At 49.2% G+C, this 25,854-nt stretch overlaps 2 protein-coding genes across 3 annotated transcripts; both read left to right on the top strand.

Annotated features, from left to right (window-relative positions):
* The first annotated feature begins 359 nt into the window (after positions 1 to 359).
* LOC117070212 (tubulin polyglutamylase TTLL13P) lies at positions 360 to 18,188 on the top strand. 2 transcript variants are annotated; one of them, XM_033189013.1, is made up of 17 exons: positions 360 to 1,272; positions 2,424 to 2,691; positions 3,035 to 3,075; positions 5,060 to 5,178; positions 7,882 to 8,012; positions 8,283 to 8,439; positions 9,125 to 9,268; positions 9,622 to 9,707; positions 10,024 to 10,255; positions 10,722 to 10,906; positions 14,564 to 14,749; positions 15,050 to 15,227; positions 15,519 to 15,686; positions 16,489 to 16,600; positions 17,299 to 17,542; positions 17,841 to 17,962; positions 18,052 to 18,188. In XM_033189013.1, the coding sequence occupies exons 1-17, from the start codon at positions 1,269 to 1,271 to the stop codon at positions 18,138 to 18,140; spliced, it is 2,466 nt and encodes an 821-aa protein (XP_033044904.1). In that variant the 5' UTR covers positions 360 to 1,268; the 3' UTR covers positions 18,141 to 18,188. The 2 variants fall into 2 exon arrangements, with proteins under 2 accessions (XP_033044904.1, XP_033044905.1); XM_033189014.1 differs by lacking the exons at positions 17,841 to 17,962; positions 18,052 to 18,188 and having other exon boundaries at positions 16,297 to 16,600; positions 17,299 to 17,546.
* Positions 18,189 to 18,234: 46 nt separating this feature from the next.
* On the top strand, positions 18,235 to 25,437 carry NGRN (neugrin, neurite outgrowth associated). The gene is made up of 3 exons (XM_033189018.1): positions 18,235 to 18,454; positions 18,865 to 18,975; positions 24,421 to 25,437. The coding sequence occupies exons 1-3, from the start codon at positions 18,291 to 18,293 to the stop codon at positions 25,019 to 25,021; spliced, it is 876 nt and encodes a 291-aa protein (XP_033044909.1). The 5' UTR covers positions 18,235 to 18,290; the 3' UTR covers positions 25,022 to 25,437.
* The last annotated feature ends 417 nt before the right edge of the window (positions 25,438 to 25,854 follow it).

The raw sequence follows: 25,854 nt of genomic DNA, 5'->3' as shown, positions 1-25,854 counted from the left end.
TTTAGGGTGACAAGTTGAGCTGAGTTGGGTGGAGGTGGTGAGCAGAAATCAAAGTGGGTGGATGTCAGGAAGAGAAGGTGGCAGTGAAGGAGCACTGTGATCAGGGTGGAGCTATCTCAGTCCACCAGAGGGAAAGCCTTGAAAGGCACATGGCCTTACGATGGCTGTCACTCTTTTTTTTTTTTTTTTTTTTTTTGAGAGGGAATCTCGCTCTGTTGCCCAGGCTGGAGTGCACTGCAAGCTCCGCCTCCCGGGTTTACACCATTCTCCTGCCTCAGCCTCCCGAGCAGCTGGCACTACAGGCACCCGCCACCTTGCCCAGCTAGTTTTTTGTATTTTTTAGTAGAGACGGGGTTTCACCGTGTTCGCCAGGGTGGTCTCGATCTCCTGACCTTGTGATCCGCCCGTCTCGGCCTCCCAAAGTGCTGGGATTACAGGCTTGAGCCACCGCGCCCGGCCGGCTGTCACTCTTGAATGCATACGCTGTGCTAGCTAAACTTAGAGTTATTAAAGAATTGAGCCCAGTGTGGTGACGCCCTCCTGTAGTCACAGCTACTGGGGAGGCTGAGGCAGGAGGATTGCTTGAGCCCAGGAGGTCCAGGCTGCAGTGAGCTATGATGGTGCATTCCACTGCACTCCAGCCTGGGTGACACAGCAAGACCCCATCTCAAAAAAAATAAAAAAAGAAAAAGAAAAAAAAGAATTGAGGGAAGGCAAACAGCTCTTTGTCCTGATCATATGCTTGACCAAATTCCTTGGCCCGGAGTTTAGGGAAAGATGGGAGTGCGGTGAGAACTGGCTTCGAAGCAGGAGGGCTGCAAGTCCCATGATGCACCGGAGGAATCTGGCCTCGAGGCTGGCCAGCTCCAAAGGGCAAATGCTGTTACCCGCCCCCCGCCCAAGATGGCCTCGGCCGGCGCCCAAGTAGGTGTGGCTGCAGGGAGGCCCCGCCCCCAGAACGCTTCTCCAATGGGAGCTGCCCTCGTGTCCATGGCAACGGCAGTGGCCACTGCCTTGCTTAAGGAAGCGCTGCCCCTGCTGCCGCCGCCACGGCCGCCGGGAGCTAGGAGTGAACCCCTGCAGGGGAAGAGGTTCCCCCTCGCGATCGTGGGGACAGCCAGTCCTGTGAAACGAGGAGGCGGTTCCGGACGCCCAGAAACGCCCAGGGAGAACTGGAGCCAGGGGAAGAGGGGACATGAGCGGCCTGCTGAGTGCAGCCCCAGGCCGCTAGGGGCGGACCCAGCAGTCCCTCAGCTCTCCTCGGAACCATGGGTGGGCAGTCTCCACTGTCACAGCCCAAAGGGTCTTAGCCATCAGGTGCCTGTCCCTAATGTGTACACGTGCAGAAAATGAGTCCTGGGACAGGGAAAGGGCCAGTGTAGGGGGCTTTTGGCCTTCAGCTGTATTTTATCTATTCATTTATTTAAAGACTCTTGCTCTGTCGCCCAGGCTGGAGTGCAGTGGTGTGATTTCGGCTTACTGCAACCTCCACCTGCCAAATTAAAGTGATTCTGTTGCCTCAGCCTCCTGAGTAGGTGGGACTACAGGCAACGCACCACCATGCCCAGCTAATTTTTGTATTTTTAGGAGAGACGGGGTTTCCCCATGTTGATCAGGCTGGTCTCCAACTCCTGACCTCAAGTGATCTACCGGCCTCAGCCTCCCAACGTGCTGGGATTACAGGCATGACCTACTGCGCCCGGCCTTCAGCTGTGTTGTGTTGTGTTGTGTTGTATTGTATTGTATTGTATTGTATTTTTTGAGATGGGGTCTCGCTCTGTTGCCCAGGCTGGAGTGCAGTGGCGCAATGTCAGCTCACTGCAACCTCTGCTTCCCGGGTTCAAGCTATTCTCCTGCCTCACCCTCCCGAGTAGCTAGGACTACAGGCACGTGCCACCACGCCCAGCTAATTTTTTGCATTTTTAGTAGAGACGGGGTTTCACCGTCCTAGCCAGGATGGTCTCCATCTCCTGACCTCGTGATCCACCCACCTCAGCCTACCAAAGTGCTGGGATTACAGGCGTGAGCCACTGCGCCTGGCCGATTCAGCTGTATTTTAAAGCGAAGGTCCCCACAGCACTGCCAGCCATCCTCCTTCCCAATCAGGTACAAAAGAGCCATGGTCATGGCCCGTACCATCTGTGTCCAACTACTGAAGGCACCCCTGTGCATTGTATGATCCAGTGTGATCCTGGATGATTGAGGCTTGTCATCAGGGAATCCACATCTCACTGGTATCTTCCACTCCCATGCACCTCCACCTACCTGGACACATCCCATTCCTCAGTGAAACTGTTTTGTCCTGAAGGGGCAGCAACATTCCTTTAAAACAGCATGAAGGTCGTTCTGGTGGATTCCTTCAGGCCTTCTAGGGCCTGAGGGAGGTCTGATATACACTTCATTCCCACCTCCCAACCCCTCAGAATCTGAGAGAATGGAGCCGAGTACCTGTAGGACCAGCGAATCAGAGGAAGACTATGTTGAGAAAAAGGAATCTGAGAAATGTGTTAAAGAGGAAGCTACCATCCCCTCTAACTCTTCACAGCAGGCTCTCTTAAAAGCTGACTATAAGGCATTTAAAAATGGGGTTCCCTCACCCATTATAGCCACAAAAATTCCGAAGAAAGTCATAGCCCCAGTTGACACAGGCGACTTAGAAGCTGGGAGGAGGAAGAGAAGGCGGAAACGCAGGTAACTATTCCCTAGATCCCCTCAACTGCCCAGCTCCAGGGAGTAACCCACTGGCCTCCCTTCAACATTTGGGGGAGCTGGGATCTAAGATCTTCCCTTTAGCCTACAAAAGAGGACAGGAAATGCTGGAGCATCATTAACCCTTTGATACAACAGAAACAAAATTCAGAACTATTTAGGCTGGTTCATTTTGGAATCCCAGCCTGTTTATATCGTCCTGTTCTTTCTTTTAAGTGGCTTCTAGAGAAAAGGAATTGTGTTGTGAATTTGTTGGATGTCTCTTCGTCTGAGTGCCTGTCCTTCCCTCCCACTCTGCCTGATTTATGCTATTCCTCCATTCTAGATCCCTGGCCATCAACCTGACCAACTGCAAGTATGAGAGTGGTAAGCACCCAGCCCGTCGCTCACACTATGGTGCATAACAGGGTGCCTACAGCTGCTGCTCTTCCTCTGGAATGGACCCCCGATCAGGCTTCCAGCCCCTGGGGCCTGGCAGGCTTGCCTATAACCTGTACTGAGCTTCCTAGGTGTCCTCTGCCTCAGACACTGGCAGCTGAGACATTGCAGTGAGACAGTCTCAGTGTTAGGGAGGGTATCTTCACAGTAAACAAGGAAAAAAAAAAAAAAGTCCAAGAGCCACCACTCACCACTGCCCACCCTTCCCAGATTCTATTTATTTATTTTTGAGACAGCGTCTTGCTTTGTCATCCAGGCCGGAGTGCAGTATTGCAATCATAGCTTAATGCAGCTTTGAACTCCTGAGCTCAAGGCCATCTTCCTACCTGAGCTTCCCAGTAGCTGGGACTACAGGCCTGCACCACTATGCTCAGCTAATTCTTTTTATTTATTTATTTATTTTTGAGACCAAGTTTCACTCTTGTTGCCCAGGCTGGAATGCTATGGTGTGATCTCGGCTCACTGCAACCTCCACCTCCCAGGTTCAAGTGATTTTCCTGCCTCAGCCTCCCAAGTAGCTGGGATTACAGGCATGTGCCACCACACCTGGCTAATTTTGTACTTTTAGGAGAGACGGGGTTTCTCCATGTTGGCCAGGATGGTCTCGAACTCCTGACCTCAGGTGATCCACCCACCTCGGCCTCCCAAAGTGCTGGGTTTACAGGTGTGAGCCACCTTGCCTAGCCTGCCCAGCTAATTCTTAAATGTTTTGTAGAGACAGAGTCTTGCTATGTTGCCCAGGCTGGTCTTGAACTCCTGGGCTCAAGTGATCCTCCAACTTCAGCTTCTCAAAGACCTGGCATAACAGGCAGGAGCCACCATGCCAGACCCTTCACAGATTTTACCAGTGATGAGACAAGCTTAAAAGTTTTTTCAAGGAAGATTTGAAGGGACTTCAACAATTAAGAAAAAAAGAAAATCTCCAGCTAGGTCCTTCCCCTAATATTCCCTCTGGCATCTTTTTTTTTTTTTTTTTTGAGACGGAGTCTCACACTGTCACCCAGGCTGGAGTGCAGTGGCGCGATCTTGGCTCACTGCAAGCTCCGCCTCCCAGGTTCACACCATTCTCCTGCCTCAGCCTCCCCAGCAGCTGGGACTACAGGTGCCTGCCACCTCGCCTGGCTAGTTTTTTTGTATCTTTTAATAGAGACGGGGTTTCACCGGGTTAGCCAGGATGGTCTCCATCTCCTGACCTCGTGATCCGCCCGTCTTGGCCTCCCAAAGTGCTGGGATTACAGGTTTGAGCCACCGCGCCCGGCCTGCCCTCTGGCATCTTTATAAGGAGCCACCCAAGTGTGGAGTATGAAGTGCCAGTGTGACCCCTACCTATAGGCGGCTCCCCAAGCCACAAACATCCGTGATTGAGGGATAAGACTGACAGGAGCAGCCGGGCACGGTGGCCCACGCCTGTAATCCCAACACTTTGGGATACCAAGGCGGGCGAATCTCCTGAGCTCAGGAGTTCAAGACCAGCCTGGCCAACATGGCGAAACACCATCTCTACTAAAAATACAAAAATTTCCCAGGTGTGTTAGTGGGCTCCTGTAGTCCCAGCTATTGGGGAGGCTGAAGCATGAGAATCACTTGAACCTGACAGGCAGAGGTTGCAGTGAGCAGAGACCACGCCATTGCACTCCAGCCTGGGCAACAAGGGAGAAACTCTGTCTCTAAAAAACAAACAAACAGAAAACCAGGTTCTAGTTTTCTCTGCTAGGTATTTTGGAAGGGCCCTAACAGCCCCTAAGAACTTGAAATTGCCATGTGGTAACTAAAGTGCGGGGCTGAGGCGAGAACTACCTCCCTCTTCAACCTGCCCTCAGGTCAGGTGTATACCTTACCTGACCCAGCTACACAGTTCCAGGGCTAGTTGCTGGTGTCCATGCTGGCACCACTGATCTCCCTGTCTCTGCAGTGCGTCGGGCAGCCCAAATGTGTGGCCTGAAAGAGGTGGGGGAGGATGAAGAATGGACTCTGTACTGGACAGACTGCTCTGTCTCGCTGGAACAAGTCATGGACATGAAGAGGTTTCAGGTACCCATCTCCCGGCCTGAGAGCCTACAGGGGCTAGGGCCCCAGAATGACTTTTCCCACCTCCTTGCCCAGGCACCCAAGACTGCTACTCTTTGTGGCTGTCCCCTTGTGCAGACAGGAAAGAGCACCCCCCAGGGTCTTCTTTTCCAGTGGAAAGATCTCCTCTTGGAGATCTTGGGTTTCTGGAATTACCGGAAGGAAGTGTCTGGTGGGCACATCCTATCTCATTATTTGTGCTTTGCTTGGTGGCATCTGTGTGTAGCTGGCCCTCTCCAGGGTGGGTGAGCTCATCTTAGGGAGAATACTGGGAGGCAGCTTCAGAGCTAACATCAGGGCCAGCTGAATGATCCAGCCTTCTAAGCAACTTAGCTTAACATTCCACATCCATTAGGAGACTGCAGGGTCCTGCCTGGTGGCAAGAAATTCAGGAATGATCCACTGGGGTCCACAAGAACAGAACTGCCTTGTGATATTTTTATTATCCTCTAATTGGGTGTTTGTGGTGATCAGCAATAAAATAATTTAAAAGGGTCTGCAGGCTTATTCTTTGGGGAAGCAAGGCAGGAAGTTGAGGAAATTAAAACCTGTCCCATGACTAGTCTTGGGAGAGGTGCCGAAGAGAGAAAGCAAGTGCTAGAAGTTCTCAAGAAGCTCCAAAGGAGGTTGGGCGTGGTGGCTCACACCTGTAATCTCACCACTTTGGGAGGCTGAGGCGGGTGGATCACTTCAGGTCAGGAGTTCGCTTGAACCCAGAAGGTGGAGGTTGCAATGAGCAGAGATCATGCCACTATACTTCAGCCTGGGTGAGTGACAGAGTGAGACCCTGTTTTAAAAATAAAAAAACAAGGCCAGGCACGGTGGCTCACGCCTGTAATCCTAACATTTTGGGAGGCCAAGGCAGGCAGATCACAAGGTCAGGAGTTCAAGACCAGCCTGACCAACATGGTAAAACCCCATCTCTACTAAAAATACAAAAATTAGCCAGGCGTGGTGGCACACACTTGTAATCCCAGCTACTTAGGAGGCTGAGGCAGGAGGATTGCTTGAACCTGGGAGGAGGAGATTGCAGTGAGCCAAGATTGCATCATTGCACTCCAGCCTGGGCAACAGAGCGAGACTCCATCTCAAAAAAAAAAAAAAAAAGTTCCAAAGGAGGGGCATTTGTAAAATGAGGATAGCAGGCTGGGTACAATGGCTCATGCCTAAAATCCCTTTGGGAAGCCAAAGCAGGCAGGTTGCTTGAACTCAGGACTTTGAGACCAGCAACAGGCAAAACCCAGTCTCTACCAAAAATACAAAAAGAATAAAAAAATTAGCTAGGCATGGTGGTGCATGACTTTAGTCCCAGCTATTTGGGAGTCTGAGACAGGAGGATCTCTTGAGCCTGGGAGGTAGAGGCTGCAGTGAGCTGAGATCACACCACTGCATTCCAGCTTGGGCGACAGAGGGAGACCCTGTCTCAGGGAAGGGGAAAAAAAAAAAAAAAAACAGCATGAGGATAGGCCGGGCGCAGTGGCTCAAGCCTGTAATCCCAGCACTTTGGGAGGCCGAGACGGGCGGATCACGAGGTCAGGAGATCGAGACCATCCTGGCTAACACGGTGAAACCCCGTCTCTACTAAAAAATACAAAAAACTAGCCGGGCGAGGTGGCGGGCGCCTGTAGTCCCAGCTACTCGGGAGGCTGAGGCAGGAGAATGGTGTAAACCCAGGAGGTGGAGCTTGCAGTGAGCTGAGATCCGGCCACTGCACTCCAGCCCGGGCGACAGAGCGAGACTCCGTCTCAAAAAAACAAAAACAAAAACGAAAAAACGGCATGAGGATAACAATAATTAGCAGCATTCATTGAGGACTTACTGTACAACAGACCCTGTGTTAAATGCTTTTATATTATTAGCCCATTAAATCCTCAAGAACAGCCCTGAGCAGCAGATATCCCTTGGTTAGGACATGGAGAGTGAGAAATACTAAGTTCATACAGTGAGTGCAGCCAGTGACTGGGAAAGCCAGTGAGAGAGCACTTAGTGTACTCTTTGTGACTGTCCCCCTGTGCAGACAGGAAAGACCACCCCCAGGGTATTCTTTTCCAATGGAAAGATTCTCCTGGGTCTCTGGAATTACCTGAAGGAAGTGTCTGGTGGGCACATCCTATTTCATTATTTGTTCTTTGCTTGGTGGCATCCCAGATGCTGCCACCCACCCGGCAGGACAGAGCAGCCAGGGGTTTCTGGCAGACACCAGGGCGATGCCACACCCTCTGTGGGTGCCATGGTACCACATTCCTTGGGGCCGGTTCTTAGTTTCCTTTTCTCTTTTGTGTCTTTTGGGAAATGCTTTCGTCTCATTGTCTGCTTTGTGCTACCATGCATTAGTTATTGTTAGAGGACTAGGCTTGGTGGTCTGAGGGATGTTAGAAGGTGGAGACTGTGGAAGCCACAGTCTTGGCTAGGTACATCCTTTCTCACTGCCCCTCATTTGCTGAGCTCAGTGTGGATGTGTGTGTTGGGCAGGAGTCACAGAAGGTTTTCTCACCTGCCTCAAGGAATCTTCCTATTTTTGCCCTTGAGGTCCTCGGTGCAGTGCTACCTCCACTGTGACTTCTCCCTTAACCTTCCCGATCCTCCTCCACTGCTTCCTGGGATGCCCTGGGATGCCCAGGAACTGCCACTTACTCTGGGGGCTCGTACTAACTGGCTGTGTTTCAGAAAATCAACCACTTCCCTGGCATGACAGAAATCTGCCGCAAAGATCTGCTGGCTCGGAACCTCAACCGCATGCACAAACTCTATCCCTCTGAATACAACATCTTCCCCCGCACCTGGTGCCTCCCCGCAGAGTGAGTGGGTCTGGCTTCCATGCTGAGATACCATGGGGAGGAAAAGGGTCATTCTCAGAGTTCCCTCCAGGCTCTGGTCTTGTGACCTAGGAATGTCTCAGAGGGATGGAAGTGGAATGAGAAAGTTTCAGCTGGTCAAAGAAAAGAGGGTCGGGTCTGAGACTGAGTGTTCCAGGAAGAGCATGGACTAGATAGCAGGAAGAGCTCCATGGGGCCATGGGAAAGCCATGATACACAGAAACCTTTTGACCAGGCCTTCTCTACACATAGCTATGGGGACTTCCAGTCCTACGGTCGTCAGCGAAAAGCCCGCACGTATATCTGCAAGCCAGACAGTGGCTGTCAGGGACGTGGCATCTTCATTACCCGAAATCCCCGGGAGATCAAGCCAGGAGAGCATATGATCTGCCAGCAATACATCTCCAAGGTGAAGGATGCCTCAGGACCATCAGCCTTCCCCAACACCCAGCACTGGGCTGCCTTGTCTCTCCCAAAAGCCAGGAAGGAAGCTGGTCCTAGGCTTCTACCCTTCCCACTAGCCCCCTTATCGTGGAAGCAGTATCCAGCCATGGTTCAGAACCAGCCTGCCTAGGGTTAAATCTCAGCTTTCCACTTCCCAGATATGTGACCTTGGGCAAGTTTCTTACCCTCTCTGTGCCTCTGTCTCTTTATTGATTGATTGAGACAGAGTCTCGCTGTGTCGCCCAGGCTGGAGTGCTGTGACACGATCTTGGCTCACTGCAACCTCCACCTCCCAGGTTCAAGCAATTCTCTGCCTCAGCCTCCCGAGTAGCTGGGATTACAGGCACCCACCACCACACCCAGCTAATTTTTGTATTTTTAGTAGACACGGGGTTTCACCATCTTGGCCAGGCTGGTCTTGAACTCCTCACCCCGTGATCCACCCTCCTCAGCTTCTCAAAGTGCTGGGATTATAGGCATGAGTCACCGCGCCTGGCCTCTCCTCATTTATTAAGTGGGAGTAATAACAGTAACTACTTTACATGTTTATTGTGGAAATTCAATGAGCTGTGTATGTGAAGCACTTACAACAGCTCATAGTAGGCACTTCAAACGTGTTATTATTCCCTCATGGGTTTGTGTGCTCCCAGCCCTTCCTCATTGATGGCTTCAAGTTTGATATGCGAGTCTACGTCCTGATCACATCCTGTGACCCTCTCCGGATATTCATGTATGAGGAGGGCCTGGCCCGTTTTGCCACCACACCCTATGTGGAGCCCAGCCATAACAACCTGGTAAGGGGACTGGGAAGCACTCTTCTTTTCCACTACCATGAGTGCTGAGGTTCTCTAGAGAAACATGGTAGAGAGGTTTGTCACTGTCACCAAAGAACAAGGAATGAAGTCAGCAAGAGCTGCAGTATCTAGCTGGGAGGCAAGTGTTTGGTAGGTGGTAAATGAGAAAAGGTCAGCACCTGGAGGAGCCCAGCACACCCTCTGCCCCAGGATCGTCCAGAATAGCAGTCCTCTGGTGGAGAGAGACAGGAGACAAGAGATCCTTGGGAGGGGTGGGGAGTAAGAAGGCAATGAAGGGCTGGAGAGGACGGCCACATGCAGTCTGAGACCACAGGGCCACTCTCTCTCCACAGGACAATGTCTGCATGCACCTGACCAACTATGCTATCAACAAACACAATGAGAATTTTGTCTGGGATGGTACTGTGGGCAGTAAGAGGTACTCGCTACTCTGTTTTCTCCTGCTTCCTCTGCTGCTTAGCCCCATAGTCCCAGTAGCCCATGAAACCGAGCTGGCTCTTGGGAGGCTAATTGCCCAGGGAAACTCAGCCTTTATAGACCCTGTCCTGTGCCTGCACTTTGGAGCTCTAAGTGCAGCCCCAAACCCCACCCTGGTAACTAGTCCCTGCTCCAAACTGGTAGCAGCCCTTCAAAGCCCAGGCATGCAATTAGGGTTAGTGTGAGGGAGCCTCCTGCCTACAGCCTGGCCCCAGTGGCCTAGAAACTGGCCTTCTTCTGAGCACTGGGCCTCGCAGGAAGCTGTCGACACTCAACATCTGGCTGCAAGAGCACAGCTACAACCCTGGAGAGCTGTGGGGGGACATCGAGGACATCATCATCAAAACCATCATCTCAGCCCATTCTGTTCTACGCCACAACTACCGAACCTGTTTTCCCCAGTATCTGAATGGAGGTACATGTGCCTGTTTTGAGATCCTTGGTTTTGACATCTTGCTGGACCACAAGTTGAAGCCCTGGCTGCTAGAGGTGAGGATTATCTCCTTGCAAAACCAAGGTCCAGAGGCCTCCTTGAATAGGACACCTGGGACAGGGGTATACTCAGGTGGTGGCACACAGAATGGGAGATGTGAAAACCCTGGGGTGGGTGGGAATCAGCAGAAGGCATAAGATCTCTACCCTTTTGACCTGCTGAGTCAAATCTTGGTGGTTTTTGGCCTCTACCATAGGAATGCAGGTTTGGGATCCCCAGTGCCCTAATGTAAGTTTTTAGGGACACACTATCTAGAGAGGCAGGCCAGCTGATTTGCTCTCACTGGTCTGTGAATTGGAGATCTCTATGGCAGAGTTTTGTGGCCTTGGAAGCCAGAGCATCCAGCCTCCCTGGCTGAGGCCATGGGAGAGGAATATCTCAGACCCTCTAGTTCTGCCTGCAAGAGGCTACCACCTGCTCAGGTGGTCAGGGAAAGGGGTGTATAATGACTCTTCCTGGCAGGTAAACCACTCTCCAAGCTTTACCACTGACTCACGCCTTGATCAAGAGGTAAAGGATGCACTTCTCTGTGATGCTATGACCCTTGTCAACCTCCGGGGCTGTGACAAAAGGAAGGTGATGGAGGAGGATAAGCGGCGAGTCAAGGAACGGCTTTTCCAGTGCTACCAACAGCCACGAGAATCGAGGTGTGCTAGGTGTCTGGCATGTGTTTAGTTCTTCATTATTCCTGAGACTAAAAGTCCTCCTTTAGATGGAGAATGTGGCCTGGGGCTGATTTGCTATCAAAAACAACTTTTTGCATAAATAATATGTTCATATTTGCATTAAAAAATCACAGGGCCAGGCTTGGTGGCTCATATCTGTAATCTCAGCATTTTGGGAGGCCGAGGCAGGAGGACTGCTTGAGCCCTGGAGTTCAAGACCAGACTGGGCAACATGTGAGACTCTGTACCTAAAACACAAAAAAGAAACAAAAGAATAATAATTTAAAAATAAAAAAATTAGCTGGGCATGGTGGTGTGCCTGTATTCCCAGTTACTCAGGAGTCTGAGGTGGGAGAGTTACTTGAGCCCAGGAGGTCAAGACTGCAGTGAGCCGTGTTTGCACCACTGCACTCCAGCCTGGGTGACACAGTGAGACCTGGTCTCAAAAAAAAAAAAAAAATCATGTATCATAGATATGTTCAAAATTTTAAAAATACAGGGGATAGTCTTTCTCCTCCCCTTCTCCTCCAGGTACTCAGTTTTACTCTCTGGAGCCAATCAACATTCTTACTATCGTGTGTATATAGTCAGCATTTAATGTATATGTATTTATACAAAATATTTTTCTCCCTGCCTACCCAGACAGAGGCATAACTTTCACACTGTCTGCACCCTGGTTAGCAATGTATTTTAGAACCATTCTCATGTTAGCACATAAGGAGCTTTCTGTGGTTTGATTAGCTGGTTTGTTTTTCTAACAAAGCTCCTTTAGAAACCAGTTCCTGAGAAACTTTGTAACAAAGAAACACAGAAAACAGTTTAGTCATTCAATAATAGAGAATCATTTACATCTGTGTTGGTTACCCATTGTTGTTTTCTTTGTAAAATGAGTTACAAACATGGTAATTGGTTACCAATACTAAAATTGTAATTTGTTAATGATATGTATGTTACCACTATGACCACATTGCTCTTCCCACTCGCATTCCAGTATGCAGGGGGCAGTGTGTTTGATTCCCCATGAGAGCCACAGGGCCTGGGACACCGTAAGCACTCAGATGTCTGCGTGATGAATGGGAGTGAAGTAGAACTGGAAATATACTGGCTATTCCCACAAGACTGGACTGGGTACCTGAGGGCCATGAAATGTGTCTTTCAGTAAGGAAAAATGGTTGAACAGTACTGGACTAAATAAACAAAATACAATCGTACACTAGAGTACTAGGAAGCCATTTAAAAATATTGTGGCCAGGTGTGGTGGCTCATGCCTGTAATCCCAGCACTTTAGGAGGCCGAGGCGGGTGGATCACTTGAGCTCATGAGTTTGAGACCAGCCTGGGCAACATGCAAAACCCTGTCTCTACAAAACATACAAAAATTAGCCAGACACGGTGGTGCATGCCTGTGGTCCCAGCTGCTCAGGAGGCTGAGGTGAGAGGATGGCTTGAGCCTGGGAGGCCGAGGTTATAGTGAACTGAGACTGCATCACTGCACTCCAGCCTGGGCGATAGAGTGAGACCTTGTTTCAAAACATTAAATTAAAAAATAAAATAAAAATATTGTTGTATTATTTTTTTTTTTTTTTTTTTTTTTTTTTTTTGAGACGGAGTCTCGCTGTGTCACCCAGGCTGGAGTGCAGTGGCGCGATCTCGGCTCACTGCAAGCTCCGCCTCCCGGGTTCCCGCCATTCTCCCGCCTCAGCCTCCAAGTAGCTGGGACTACAGGCGCCCGCCACCTCGCCCGGCTAGTTTTTTGTATTTGTAGTAGAGACGGGGTTTCACCGTGTTAGCCAGGAGGGTCTCGATCTCCTGACCTCGTGATCCGCCCACCTCGGCCTCCCAAAGTGCTGGGATTACAGGCTTGAGCCACCGCGCCCGGCCTGTTGTATTATTTCATTTTCATTTAAAGAAAGCAAGCAAGCGGTCAGGCGCAGTGACTCACGCCTGTAATCTCAGCCCTTTGGGAGGCCAAGGCGGGCAAATCAGGAGGTCAAGAGATTGAGACCATCCTGGTCAAAATGGTGAAACCCCATCTCTACTAAAAATACAAAAATTAGCTGGGCGTGGTGGTGTATGCCTGTAGTACTAGCTACTCAGGAGGCTGAGGCAGAAGAATTGCTTGAACCCAGGAAGCGGAGGTTGCAGTGAGCTGAGATTGTGCCACCGCACTCCAGCCTGGATGACAGAGTAAGACTCTGTCTCAAAAAAAAAAAAAAAGGAAGGACGGACGGACGGACGGACGCACAAGCTAGTGAGTGGCAGAGCCAGGATTCAAAGTCAGGAGGTCCTGCCTTAGATCCATGCTCATAATCAACAGGCTAATTGCATAGTAAGATTATGGGAGACTTTATCTTCTTTCTGCTCTTCTAAATTTTCTGTAATGAACATATATTACTTTTTTCTTTTTCTTTTCTTTTTTTTTTTTTGAGACTAGTCTTACTCTGTCATCTAGGCTGGAGTGCAGTGCCGCAATCTTGGCTCACTGCAACTTCCACCTGCTGGGTTCAAAAAATTTTCCTGCCTCAGCCTCCCAAGTAACTGGGACTTCAGGCACACACCACCATGCCCAGATAATTTCTGTATTTTTAGTAGAAACAGGGTTTCACTATGTTGACCAGGCTGGTCTCGAATTCCCAACTTCAAGTGATCCACCTGCCTTGGCCTCCCAAAGTGCTGGAATTACAGGTGTGAGCCACCATGCCTGGCCACTTTTTTTTTTTTCCCCCAAATGGAAAACTTATATCAAAACATATGTTACTTTTACAATCAGAAACCTAAAAGACTATGATAATGGAGTGCTAGCTTATGAGTAGACCTCTCTCCACTTAAGATGAAAATCAGGCTGAGTACAGTGGCTGACGCCTATAATCCCAGCACTTTGGGAGGCCAAGGTGGGTGGATCACTTGATGTCCAGCCTTGCCAACATGGTGAAACCCTGTCTCTACTAAAAATACAAAAATTGGCCAGGCATGGTGGTGCATGCCTGTAATCCCAGCTACTTGGGAGGCTGAGGCAGGAGAACTGCTTAAACCTGGGAGGCAGAGGTTGCAGTGAGCGGAGATTGTGCTAGTGTACTCCAGCCTGGGCAACAGTGCAAGAACCTGTCTCAAAAAAGAAAAGAAAAGTAAATCAGATTTCTGGAAGTCAAGACTATTTTTTTTTTTTTTGTGAGACAGAGTCTCGCTCTGTCGCCCAGGCTGGAGTGCGGTGGCGCAATCTCAGCTCACTGCAAGCTCTGCCTCCTGGGTTCACGCCATTCTCCTGCCTCAGCCTCCCGAGTAGCTGGGACCACAGGCACCCACCACCACACCCGGCTAATTTTTTGTATTTTTAGTAGAGACGGGGTTTCACCATGTTAGCCAAGATGGTCTCAATCTCCTGACCTTGTGATCTGCCTGTCTCGGCCTCCCAAAGTGCTGGGATTACAGGCGTGAGCCACCGCGCCCGGCCCAAGCCTATTTTCATGGCTACCCACATTTGGGGCTTGCCAAAGATGGGCTTGGCAGCTTTCCCTACTTGGGCATGGGCCCGGGAGGTCAAGAACCCAGTAGGAGGGGCTCCAAACCTTAGTCAGTCTTCCTTTCCCTACTGAACATTCCCACAGCTCTCCTCTGACTCACTTGAGCTTGCTTTCCACAGGAAAGAAAAAACTGAGTCATCCCACGTGGCAATGCTGGACCAGGAACGATATGAGGATTCTCACCTGGGAAAATACCGGCGGATCTACCCTGGGCCTGACACAGAGAAGTATGCCCGCTTCTTCAAGCACAATGGCTCCCTCTTCCAGGAGACTGCTGCTTCCAAGGCCAGAGAGGAGTGTGCCAGGTGCTTTGACCGATATTCTCCTCTGCACACCCAGGTGGGGACAAGTCCTGAAGCTGCATTGCTTCCCAGCAGGGGAAGAGGAAGTCAGACACTTGAGCAGAGGAATGGAGCTATAAATCATATCAGACTCTTAGTGACTCTTTTCAGTTTAGTAGGTTTCCTGTCTTCCCCCGTCATTGCTCTCCCATCAGTCCTAAGAACAGATTATAATTTCCTACTCTTTCCCCATCCCCATTTTTCCTCACCTCTCTTCTCCCCAACACCATTTCTCTAGTGTCTGAAGCTGCTGTGTCTTGTCAGGCAGCAACTGGAGGAGATCCGCCTTAAGCAGGAACAGCAGGAGACCTTGGGCAGTAAGAGGCAAAAGGCCAAGGACCAGAACCAGGGTGAATCAGCTGGGGAGAAAAGCCATCCCAGAGCAGGGCTCCAGAGCCATTCCACCCGCTTGGCTTACAGGAACCACAACTGGGAGAAAGAGGTGCCAGGGGTTTTGTGGCTATCTTTCTGCGGGAAAATGGGTTGGGACAACTAGAGACGGGAATTAATCTCTGCTGTCCTCTCCCCCCATGCACAAGAGAGAGAGAGTTCCTAATCAGTACATTGAATCTGATCCTTTGGAAGATGAAGTGAGAGAATGGACAGCAAAAGGAACTGTCCTGGGTCTGGGAAGGGATGAGGGTAGAGTGGGCAGGAGGCTTGCAGCCCTCCTGGGCGATGGTTTGGGACTCATCCTTGGAGATCCTGCATGTATCTCTCATGTACCTTGTAGCTGCTGCTGGGACAGCTGGATACCATGAGGCCTCAACAAATTATGGAAGAGGAGGAGCTGGAGCGGATGAAGGCCCTGCTACAAAGGGAGACTCTCATCCGAAGCCTGGGTATTGTAGAGCAGCTCACCCGTCTGCAGCACCCTGGCCCCAAACTTCCTGAGAGTCGGGTGAGGGTCCCTGTGAAGCCTCCCAGAGGAAAAGGGAACAAGGGCTGTCATCCCAACACATGGTGGTGGTCTCAACAAAGGAGGCTTGTGTGATGGTATCTGTCAGTGGAGCCTGGGAAAGCAGAGTGCACTAGCTGGACCTTGGGAGAGGGTCTGTTGATTCCTTTTACGTCTGTTCCCAAGCTCCTTTGTTTTAGATATGACATCTAGCAAAGTGCAGCTCCAAACTTTCTCATTTACAGGAAACCTGCTCTCTATATTCCTGTCCCCAAATAACCCCACACTCATGACTGACAAATAACAAGGCCACCACCCTCAGGGGCTTCTGAATAATTTTCTCCCTAGCACTGTCAGTGCCCTGGCTCTAATGGGAGATAAGTAAACAGATTTGGGCCAACAAAAGAGCTGCCGCTTTCACTATTCCCTGGGCTAGTAGCAAATCTGTTGGGTCTACCGTTTTTGTTGAACCTCAAAGGAGTATCTGGTTAAATAGTGGCCATGGCCTAGAAGAGATTTTTTTTCAGTTACCTCCTTCGTCCAACGCTCCATCCAAACTCACATAAAAATGTGGTAAGGGGCTGCTCTTCTCCTCTAGCCTAGATTTCGTTAGGACAGGCTGGGCAGTCAAGAACTGAAACCTGTGAGTCTGGTTCTATTTGTGCTCCTAAGAGGGGCTGCCACAGAGCAGGGCCCTCCTCATTTGCTGCATCCAGTTCTGCCCCATAAATCGATCCCCAGGATCTTAGGGGCACTGCCAAGCATGAATGCTGCAATCCCACATGTTCCCCGGTGCCATCTGCAGCCCAAGAACTTCACCTGGACAGGAGAGCCGGCAGCCATCAACTCCTGTTCATTGTCAATGAAGAAGGCTGGGAGGCGCTATTTTTCCAGTGCCAACATCAGGCTGACTAGCCGTAAGTATGCAAAACTATCTTTGGTCATTTTGACCTGTGTAAATCCCACTAGCAAGCACAGAGCTTGGATGCCCCCAAAATATAAGGCACTTCCACCGGTGTAAGAATGGGGAAGTTAGGGTACCCATTTATTTACCCCTTTCTTTTTTGTTTTGTTTTGTTTTCTTTTTTTTTTTTTTTCTGAGACAAGGTCATGCTCTGTCGCCCAGGCTGAAGTACAATGGCTTGATCTCACTTCACTGCAACCTCCGCTGACAGGCTCAAGTAATTCTCCTGCCTCAGCCTCCCGAGTAGCTGGGACTACAGGCACACACCACCATGCCTAACTTTTGTATTTTTTGTTTTCACCATTTAGCCCAGGCTGGTCTTGAACTCCTGAGCTCAGGTGATCCACCCGACTCAGCCTCCCAAAGTGCTAGGATTACAGGTGTGAGCCACCGCACCAGGCCTATTTAATCCTTTCTGTACACTAGACCCTGGTGATAGAAATGGCAGAAATACAGTCCTAGCACTCAACAGAGGTAACAGGAACATGGACAAGAAGACATACCATACCAATTACAATACAGTGTGGGAAAGACAATGGAGGGAAGCATGGGATGCCCTTCCTCTGTGTTAGTAATTGGGCCACAGCTGGGAAAGGTGAGCCAATCTCTTCTGTGAGTACCAACTCAGGGACATCCATGTTTCCACTGCAGAAGGACAAGCCAGCAGAAGGCTAGAAGCCATAAACCGAGTCCTGACAGGATCAGTGCCACCCACTTTAACCCCAAAGCAGGGCTATCTTCTGCAACCGGAAAGAGTGGCATCTGACTCATGGACTGAATGCACCTTGCCCTCCATGATAAACTCTGAACACAGAACAGCCAAAGTTGCCCTCTGCCCTGCGTCTGCACCCGTGTTGCAGCGTTCCAGAGCACTCCTCAGCATCAATCAGTTCAGGTAAAAGCAGGAGGGAAGCACTCTACCTCTCCTGGAGAACCTCCCCAGGTTTCCAAAGGGCATCCAATCTTTGCTAAATGAAAGACTGCCACCAAGTTCCTCTTAGAAAAGCCCTGCCCAGGAACCCCATTTGTAAAAGGCAAAATACAAAGACACCAAGAATTCCTCAATACCCTAAGATTAACTGGGGATCAGTAAAGACTAGAAGATGAAGAGGCGCCAAGGCCAGCCATGTACTCATTTCTGCTCATCAAGCCTTAGCCTGGGTTTATCGCTAGGTGATGGGTCTGAACCCTAGGTGCGGCCCTGGGCTGGAGGTCATCCAGGAGACAAAGAGCCCCTTTCCCAGAAGAGCCGAGTGCCCAAGGCACTGGGCTGTCGCCGTCAGAAGACTGCCGAGTGGAAGCCCTGCCCACCAAGGTGGCGGAGACAGGCAGGCCTGGGGAGCCGCTGGGGCGGAGGGACGGCTCTTGGAAACGGAATCCATACTTTAATTAAAATTTATGCAGTTTTCCAGGAGCGTCCTGTACCTCATTTCGGCCCTCACGTTTCAGCCAAGCCCTCTCCACAGCTACAGCCAGAAAGAGTGGGCCACTGAGCAGCCCGAGCCCAGAACTTACGCCCACCAAGTGAAGAGGGAAATGCTTGCTACTACCCAGCTTCCGGTCCGCCCCTTCCACTTCCGGCCTTACCCGGCTACTTCCGCTGCTGTTTCGTAGCAGACTGCTGAAGGCTGGTTTGCGTCGACATGGCGGTTTCCCTGGGTGTCTTGCTGGGGGGGCGCCTTTGCGCTGCCGTCGCTCGCTGTGGGTTCGCGACCCGGGGGGTGGCGGGCCCAGGCCCTATCCGCCGGGAGCCGGACCCCGATTCCGACTGGGAGCCGGAGGAACGGGAGCTGCAGGAGGTGGAGAGGTACCGGCTTCTCCTTGGGCCCTCAGCTTGAAGCTGGGCCTCGCGCCCCGGCGCCCCAGGCCGCGCCCCCTTGGCGCCGGGTGTCCTGCCGCTGCTTGCGCAGCGGCCCTTGTTTCCTCTTACCCGTTGTTAGTCGCGCAGCGTGAGGTGTTCAGCTCCCCAGGGACCACTGGTCCCTTCATTAGTAACGTATTTCATCATCAGTTTAGAGAGTTCGGCATGCTTACAGGCAGTTATTGTTCTAGGTGTTAGCTTTCTGGGTGTACAGAGCAGCTCTAAGCCGGCAACACGGCCCGGTTGCCCTTGCGATCAAAGAGAAGAGGGCTGGGCGCTCCATGATTTAGCCTGAGGCTCTTCAAACATCCATTCTGCTTCCACGCATGGCTTCTGCCATTGGTTCTTTTCCCCAGCACCCTGAAAGGACAGAAAAAAGCAATCCGATTCCAGAAAATTCGGAGGCAAATGGAGGCGCCTGGTGCCCCGCCCAGAACCCTGACTCGGGAAGCCATGGAGCAGATCCGGTAAGACTCAGGGTACCTTGTTTGTATCTGCTGTGACAAGAAATGAAGGATACTGGAGCCCAGAGCACGGGTTTGGCGTTTTTGATACTGCTTTTATATTTTCATTTACTTTTTGTCATTGAAATTTATTATCAGAAAAGTAGAGTAATATAACGAACTTCCCTAAACCTGTCGTCATCTAGATTTAATAGTGTATTGTTTTGTTTTTTAAAGACATGTGGTTTCCGCCGTCACCTTGAACTCCTGACCTGAAGTGATTCGCCCGCCTAGGCCTCCCAGAGTGCTGGGATTACAGGCATGAGCCACTGCGCCCCGCCTGGTTTTAGTAGTTTTTAACGTTATGACGTGGTTGTTTCATTTTTGCTGAAGTTTTAAAATAGTAAATTGCAGACATCACAACATTTAACCCCTGCGTGTAGATCATGACTTTCCCAACCTAAGGTACAGGGATGCTGGTGCTTCCATAGTTAGGTGCATTTTTCTGAAGAGAGGATCTATAATTTAGGAAAGCTTAAAAGAGATTTTAAGTTTTTTTGTTTTGAGTAGGTAAAGTGTTACATATGGCTCAACATCCTAACAGTATAACGTGGTATACGCATTGAGAATTATTTGTCCCACCCACTCTCCTGTGGGTACTTTTTTTTTTTTTGGTAGATGGGGGTCTCACTCTGTCGCCAAGGCTGGAGTACAATGGTGTGATCACAGGTCACTGCAGCCTCTACCTCCTGGGCCCAAGCAATCCTCCCACTTCAGCCTCCCAAGTAGGTGGGACTACAGATGCATGCCACCATGCCTAGTTAATTTTGTTTATTTTTTGTAGAGACAGTCTCATCATGTTGCCCATGCTAGTCTACAATTCCAGGGCTCAAGCGATCGTCCCACCTCAGCCTTCTAAAGTGTTGGGATTACAGGCATGAGCTACTGTTTGCAGCTGTACTATTTTTAATAGTTTTTCTCTACCAAAAACCAGGCTCCATGCCCTGAGCGAGCCACTGCGCCTGGCCCTCAATTCTTTTTTATAGATGGTGGTGTTATATTTTTTTGAGGCAGTATATGACAGTGGTTTTTAATGTTTGTTTAAACAATTTTTTCTCCTATCTATTTATTTATTTGACAGAGATGGGGGTCTCACCATGATGACCAGGCTGGTCTCAGACTTCTGGCCTCAACTGATCTTCCCATCTCAGCCTCCCAAAGTGCTGGGATTAGAGGCGTGAGCCACCACGCCTGGCCACAATGCATTATTTAACCTGTCTTTTCTTATGGGCATTTAGTTGGGTTGTTTCCATTTCTGTTGCTCACTAATAGTGCTCCAGTGAATAACTATGTATATGTATCATTCTACATACCTGCCAGGAGTATTTGTTATATACATTCCCAGAAGTAAGGTTGCCAGGTCAAAAGACAAATGCGTTTGCATTTTGATAAATATTGCTAAGTAGCCCTACTTAGCACATTAGTACATTATACTAATACATAATACATACTTAGTACATAAATAGTACTTATGTACTATTTTTCATTTCCATCAGAATGACTCTGGAATTGAAATTTAAAATAAAGGGGATTCTGTAGAGCTGGTCAAGATTTTGTGAGCCTGTAGCACCTTCTGGGTCCTCAGTCAGGTCTAATTTCCTCTTTTTTTGTTTGTTTGTTTTTTGTTTGAGACAGTCTCACTCTGTTTCCCAGGCCAGAGTGCAGTAGCAAAATCTCAGCTCACTGCAGCCTCTGCCTCTGGGTTCAAGAGATTCTTGGGCCTCAGCCTCCGGAGTAGCTGGGATTACAGGTATGCACCACCACACCTGGCTAATTTTTGGATTTTTAGTAGAGACAGAGTTTCACCATGTTGGCCAGGCTGGTCTCTAACTCCTGACCTCAGGTGATCCACCCACCTCGGCTTCCCAAAGTGCTGGGATTACAGGCATGAGCCACCGTGCCGGCCTCTATCTCCTGTCTTCAACAATAGCTTTTTCAAACCTTCCACTTTCTTACTTATCTCCCTTTTTTTGTGGTCAATAAATGTCCTTTTAAGAGAAAAAAACAGTCCAATAAGTAAGAACTTTGAGCTTCCTGCTCTTCCTCTTTGCCCACTACTCTCAAACTTATGCTCTACTCCCATCTCAGAGGAAATGGGAGTCCTTCAGTTGTCTGGGACCAATTCTCTGTATGCTTTAGGTCATATTTCTCCCTGCTTACTCAGGGACCTCTGTCCTCAACCTAAAGCTGTCTCTCATTCTTTTGTTCCCAGTTGGTTCCCAGGGTACCTATCCTTGGTTTTTTGTTTGTATCACTGCAATAAAACTGCTCTCCTTAAATCCATCAGTGACTTCCTCAGTGCTAGACTCAAATGACACTTTGTAGTCTTTAGCCTCCTTAATAATTCAGCAGCATTTGCCCTTGTAAAAACTGCCTTTTAAATTAAAAAAAAAAAAAATTAAATACAGGATTTTGCCGTGTTGCCCAACCTGGTCTCCAAACTCCTGAGCTCAAGCGATCTGCCTGCCTTGGCCTCCCAAAGTGTTAGGATTACAGGTGTGAGCTACTGCACCCAACTGAAACTTTCTTTTTTCTCTCTATTTATTTATTTATTGCCACTGATTCTCTTTTCGTTTTTTTTTTTTTTTTTTTTTTTTTTGTCGTTGTTGTTGTTTTTTTTTGAGCCAGAGTCTCACTCTGTCACCAGGCTGGAGTGCAGTGGCATGATCTTGGCTCACTGCAACCTCCGCCTCCTGGGTTCAAGCGATTCTCATGCCTCAGCCTTCTGAGTAGATGAAATTACAGGTGCACACCACTATGCCCAGCTAATTTTTTTTTTTTCTTTTTGTGTTTTTAGTAGAGATGGGGTTTCACCATGTTGGCCAGGCTGGTCTTGAACTCCTGACCTCAAGTGATCTGCCTGCCTCAGCCTCCCAAAGTGCTGGGATTACAGGCAGGTGTGAGCCACCATACCCAGCCTTTATTTTTATTTTTTTAATTTTACTTTAAGTTCTGGGGTACATGTGCAGAATGTACAGGTTTGTTACATAGGTGTACATGTGCCATGGTGAACTGCTTTCTTTTTTTTTTTTTTTTTTTGAGGCGGAGTCTCGCTCTGTTGCCCGGACTGGAGTGCAGTGGCCAGATCTCAGCTCACTGCAAGCTCCGCCTCCCGGGTTTTACGCCATTCTCCTGCCTCAGCCTCCCGAGTAGCTGGGACTACAGGCGCCCGCCAGGTCGCCCGGCTAGTTTTTTGTATTTTTAGTAGAGACGGGGTTTCACCGTGTTAGCCAGGATGGTCTCAATCTCCTGACCTCGTGATCCGCCCACCTCGGCCTCCCAAAGTGCTGGGATTACAGGCTTGAGCCACCGCGCCCGGCCTGGTGAACTGCTTTCTTAAAATTCTCTTCTCCCTTGACTCCAGGGTACCATTCCCTTCTGATTTTTTTTTTTTTTCTTTGTTTCTAGGGCTGCTTTTCTCAGTTTCCTTCCGGGCTCCTCTTCTACTTCCTATATCTTAAATTTTGTTTTTTCTTAGAGTTGTGTCCTTGTCATTTTAGCTCATTCTGCATATTTCCCTGCCTGATGCTAGCCACTCAGTCACCCCTGCTATTGGCTTGTGACTTCCAAATCTGTCATCTCCAGTTCATGTTTTTCTTCCTGAACTCTAAAGGCATATATTCAACTGTGTACCAGACATCTCTGTTTTGGATATTACAGTTTCCTCAAACTCAACATGTACAAAATAGAATTCATCGTTGTTCCCTGACAACTTCATCCTGTTCCTGTTTTTCCTGTAACCTACTAATTACCCAAGCTAAAATCCTGAATCTTGACCTTGATGCTTCTTCCCCCAATATTTAGTCCCTTAGTACCAAGTTGTACTATTTGACTTTTCTAAAATATTTCTCAACTCACTTTCCTCCTATGCTCCATTGACTGTCTCACTTGAGACTGTCTGGATTACTGTAACAGCCTCTTGACCAATCTTTCTGCCTATACTTTTGTCACTGAAAAACTACCACTAGGTTGAACTCCTTTTTTTCCTTTTTTAATAGAGATGGGATCTCACTGTGTTTCCCAGGCTGGTCTCGAACTCCTGGGCTCAAGCAATCCCCCCTGCGTCAGCCTCTCAGAGTGCTGGGAGTGAGCCACTGTGCCAGGCTGTAGGTTGAACTTCAAAATGAAAATTTATCCATGGCATTCCACTGCTTAAAATTTTTCCTTGACTTGCTCTTGCCTTGGGATAAACTCCAGACCCCTAAGTGTTATCTACCTCTTACCCTCACTGTCAGTTGAGCTGTTCCCAACAAAGGTGATGTGCCACTTTGCATTTCACAAGTGTTCACTTTATCATCATTACCTTTCATCTCTCCTTCTCTACTCCCTTCTGCCAGCTTATTACCCTTTCATCCTTTCAGACCCACTCTAGCTTGGACTTCATGAAGCAATTCCTGGGCCTGGCTGTAAGTGTTCTTATTCCCTATATCTGAGTCTCCCTCCTGGGGTGCTGTCTTTGCATCCTGTGCTATAACCTTTACCATAATGTCATTCATTGTGTCTGTCCCCACTCCCAAACTATGTAAAGGGAAGGTCAGTTCTCCTGCATCCCCAGGACCTAATGTGGTATTAGATGTCAGTGAGAGGAGCTGAGTTAATATGAAATGAAGTGACCTGACTGACAGTGGTCAAGTGTTGCTCTTGACACACAGGAATGGAACACAGCCATTTAGCTAGCACAAGATAGGGACTACATTTGCGGTTTTTCAAGCCCTGTTTTTTTTGTTTTTTTGAGAGATTCTCACTCTGTTGCCCAGGCTGGAGTGCAGTGGTGCAATCTCGGCTCACTACAATCTTCACTTCCCAGGTTCAAGCGATTCTTGTGCCTCAATCTCCCAAGTAGCTGAGATTACAGGCGTGAGCCACCACACCTAGCTAATTTTTGTATTTTTAGTAGAGATTGGGTTTCACCACATTGGCCAGGCTGGTCTCGAACTCCTGGGCTCAAGCGATCCGCCTATCTCGGCCTCTCAAAATTCTGGGATTACAGGTGTGAGCCACCATGCCAGGCCTCAACCCCTCTTCTTCTTTTTTTTTTTGAGGCGGAGTCTTGCTCTGTCGCCCAGGCTGGAGTGCAGTGGCCGGATCTCAGCTCATTGCAAGCTCCGCCTCCCAGGTTTACGCCATTCTCCTGCCTCAGCCTCCCGAGTAGCTGGGACTACAGGCGCCCGCCACCTCGCCCAGCTAGTTTTTTTGTATTTTTAGTAGAGACGGGGTTTCACCGTGTTAGCCAGGATGGTCTCAATCTCCTGACCTCGTGATCCGCCCACCTCGGCCTCCCAAAGTGCTGGGATTGCAGGCTTGAGCCACCGCGCCCGGCCCAACCCCTCTTCTTTATAATACGTATTGCAAGTTAGATGTTCTGATAGGAGCCTTTATAACTTGCAAACCTGCTCCTTCTTCCCATAGGTATTTACGTGAGGAATTTCCAGAGTCCTGGTCAGTTCCCAGGTTGGCTGAAGGCTTTAATGTCAGCACTGATGTGATCCGAAGAGTTTTAAAAAGCAAGTTTGTACCCACATTGGAGCAGAAGCTGAAGCAGGATCAAAAAGTCCTAAAGAAAGCTGGGCTTGCCCACTCTCTCCAGCAGCTCCGGGGCGCTGGAAATACCTCAAAGCTGTTCCCTGCAGGCCACTCTGTATCAGGCTCTTTGCTTATGCCAGGGCATGAAGCCTCATCCAAAGATGCGAATCACAGCACAGCTTTGAAAGTGATAGAGTCAGACACTCACAGGACAAATACACCAAGGAGATGGAAGGGAAGAAATAAAGAAATCCAGCACCTGGAGGAGAGCTTTGTGCCTGTTGCTGTACCCCTAGGTCATCCAAGAGAGCTACAGAAGTACTCCAGTGATTCTGAGAGCACCAGAAGAACTGGCAGTGGTGCATTGCCAAGTGATCAGAAGCTAGAGGAGTTGAAGGCAGAGGAGCCAGGTAACTTCAGCAGCAAAGTAGTGCAGAGGGGCCGAGAGTTCTTTGACAGCAACGGGAACTTCCTGTACAGAATTTGAGTCGGGGCTTGGCTTGTGGAGATGCCTCGTGAAACACAGCTGGGCAAGTAATATATATGGAACAGCCTGGATTTCTACATATGGAGAAGCCACCTTGGAATAGGAAGAAGTGTTGAGCCTGGACTGTGGGAGGAAAAAACTGCGTGGATAGATTCAGACTTCCTGTAGTAGTGCCCCCAGTCTGACCTCTGTAGATCTTCTGTACTCACTCTTCTTGCTTGGACTCTCTGTATGTTGAAAACCAGCCATGTTGCATGTGTTGTTACAATTTTCTGTGATACTTGCAATTTATGTTTGAGAGGAAGTGAAAAGTTTGCCTTCTGACCTCATTTCCTTCTTGATCAGTGAACACTAACATTTTTGGGACAACTTAGTCAATTGTTTTCCTTACAAGCAAAATAAAGTAAAATGTAGCAGTCTGCTTTTTTGGTGCTCTTGGGTGGGATGGTTTACCTGTGAACCTTGGTGAGTGAGGGAAGGACAAAGGCAGAAAGGAAGGATCCCTGGTCGCTAAACATTGGGAGAGAGATGGAACCAGAGGAATTTCCCAGCAAAGGGCTCTGTGCAGAGCATCCTGCTTAGTGATAGATTCTGACAACCAAAAACTGGACACCTTTCTCTTAGTTGCTAGGGTTCTGCCAAAGATTGGGAAATGAGGGGTTGGCAGAAAATACAAAGCAGGCAAAGGCTTTAGGGCCCTTATAATCTCCAACCACATTTTAAAGTTAATTATATTATGAGTGGGGCACGGTGGAATGTGTCTACAGTCCCAGTGACTTGGGAGGCCGAGGTGGGAGGATTGCTTGAGCCTCGGAGGTTGAGGCTGCAGTGAG

Source organism: Trachypithecus francoisi, unplaced genomic scaffold, assembly GCF_009764315.1.
Source record: "Trachypithecus francoisi isolate TF-2019V2 unplaced genomic scaffold, Tfra_2.0 Lachesis_group3, whole genome shotgun sequence".
Lineage (NCBI taxonomy): Eukaryota > Metazoa > Chordata > Mammalia > Primates > Cercopithecidae > Trachypithecus > Trachypithecus francoisi.
Note: the sequence above shows the minus strand (reverse complement) of the source record. Positions and strands in the feature narration are given on the sequence as shown.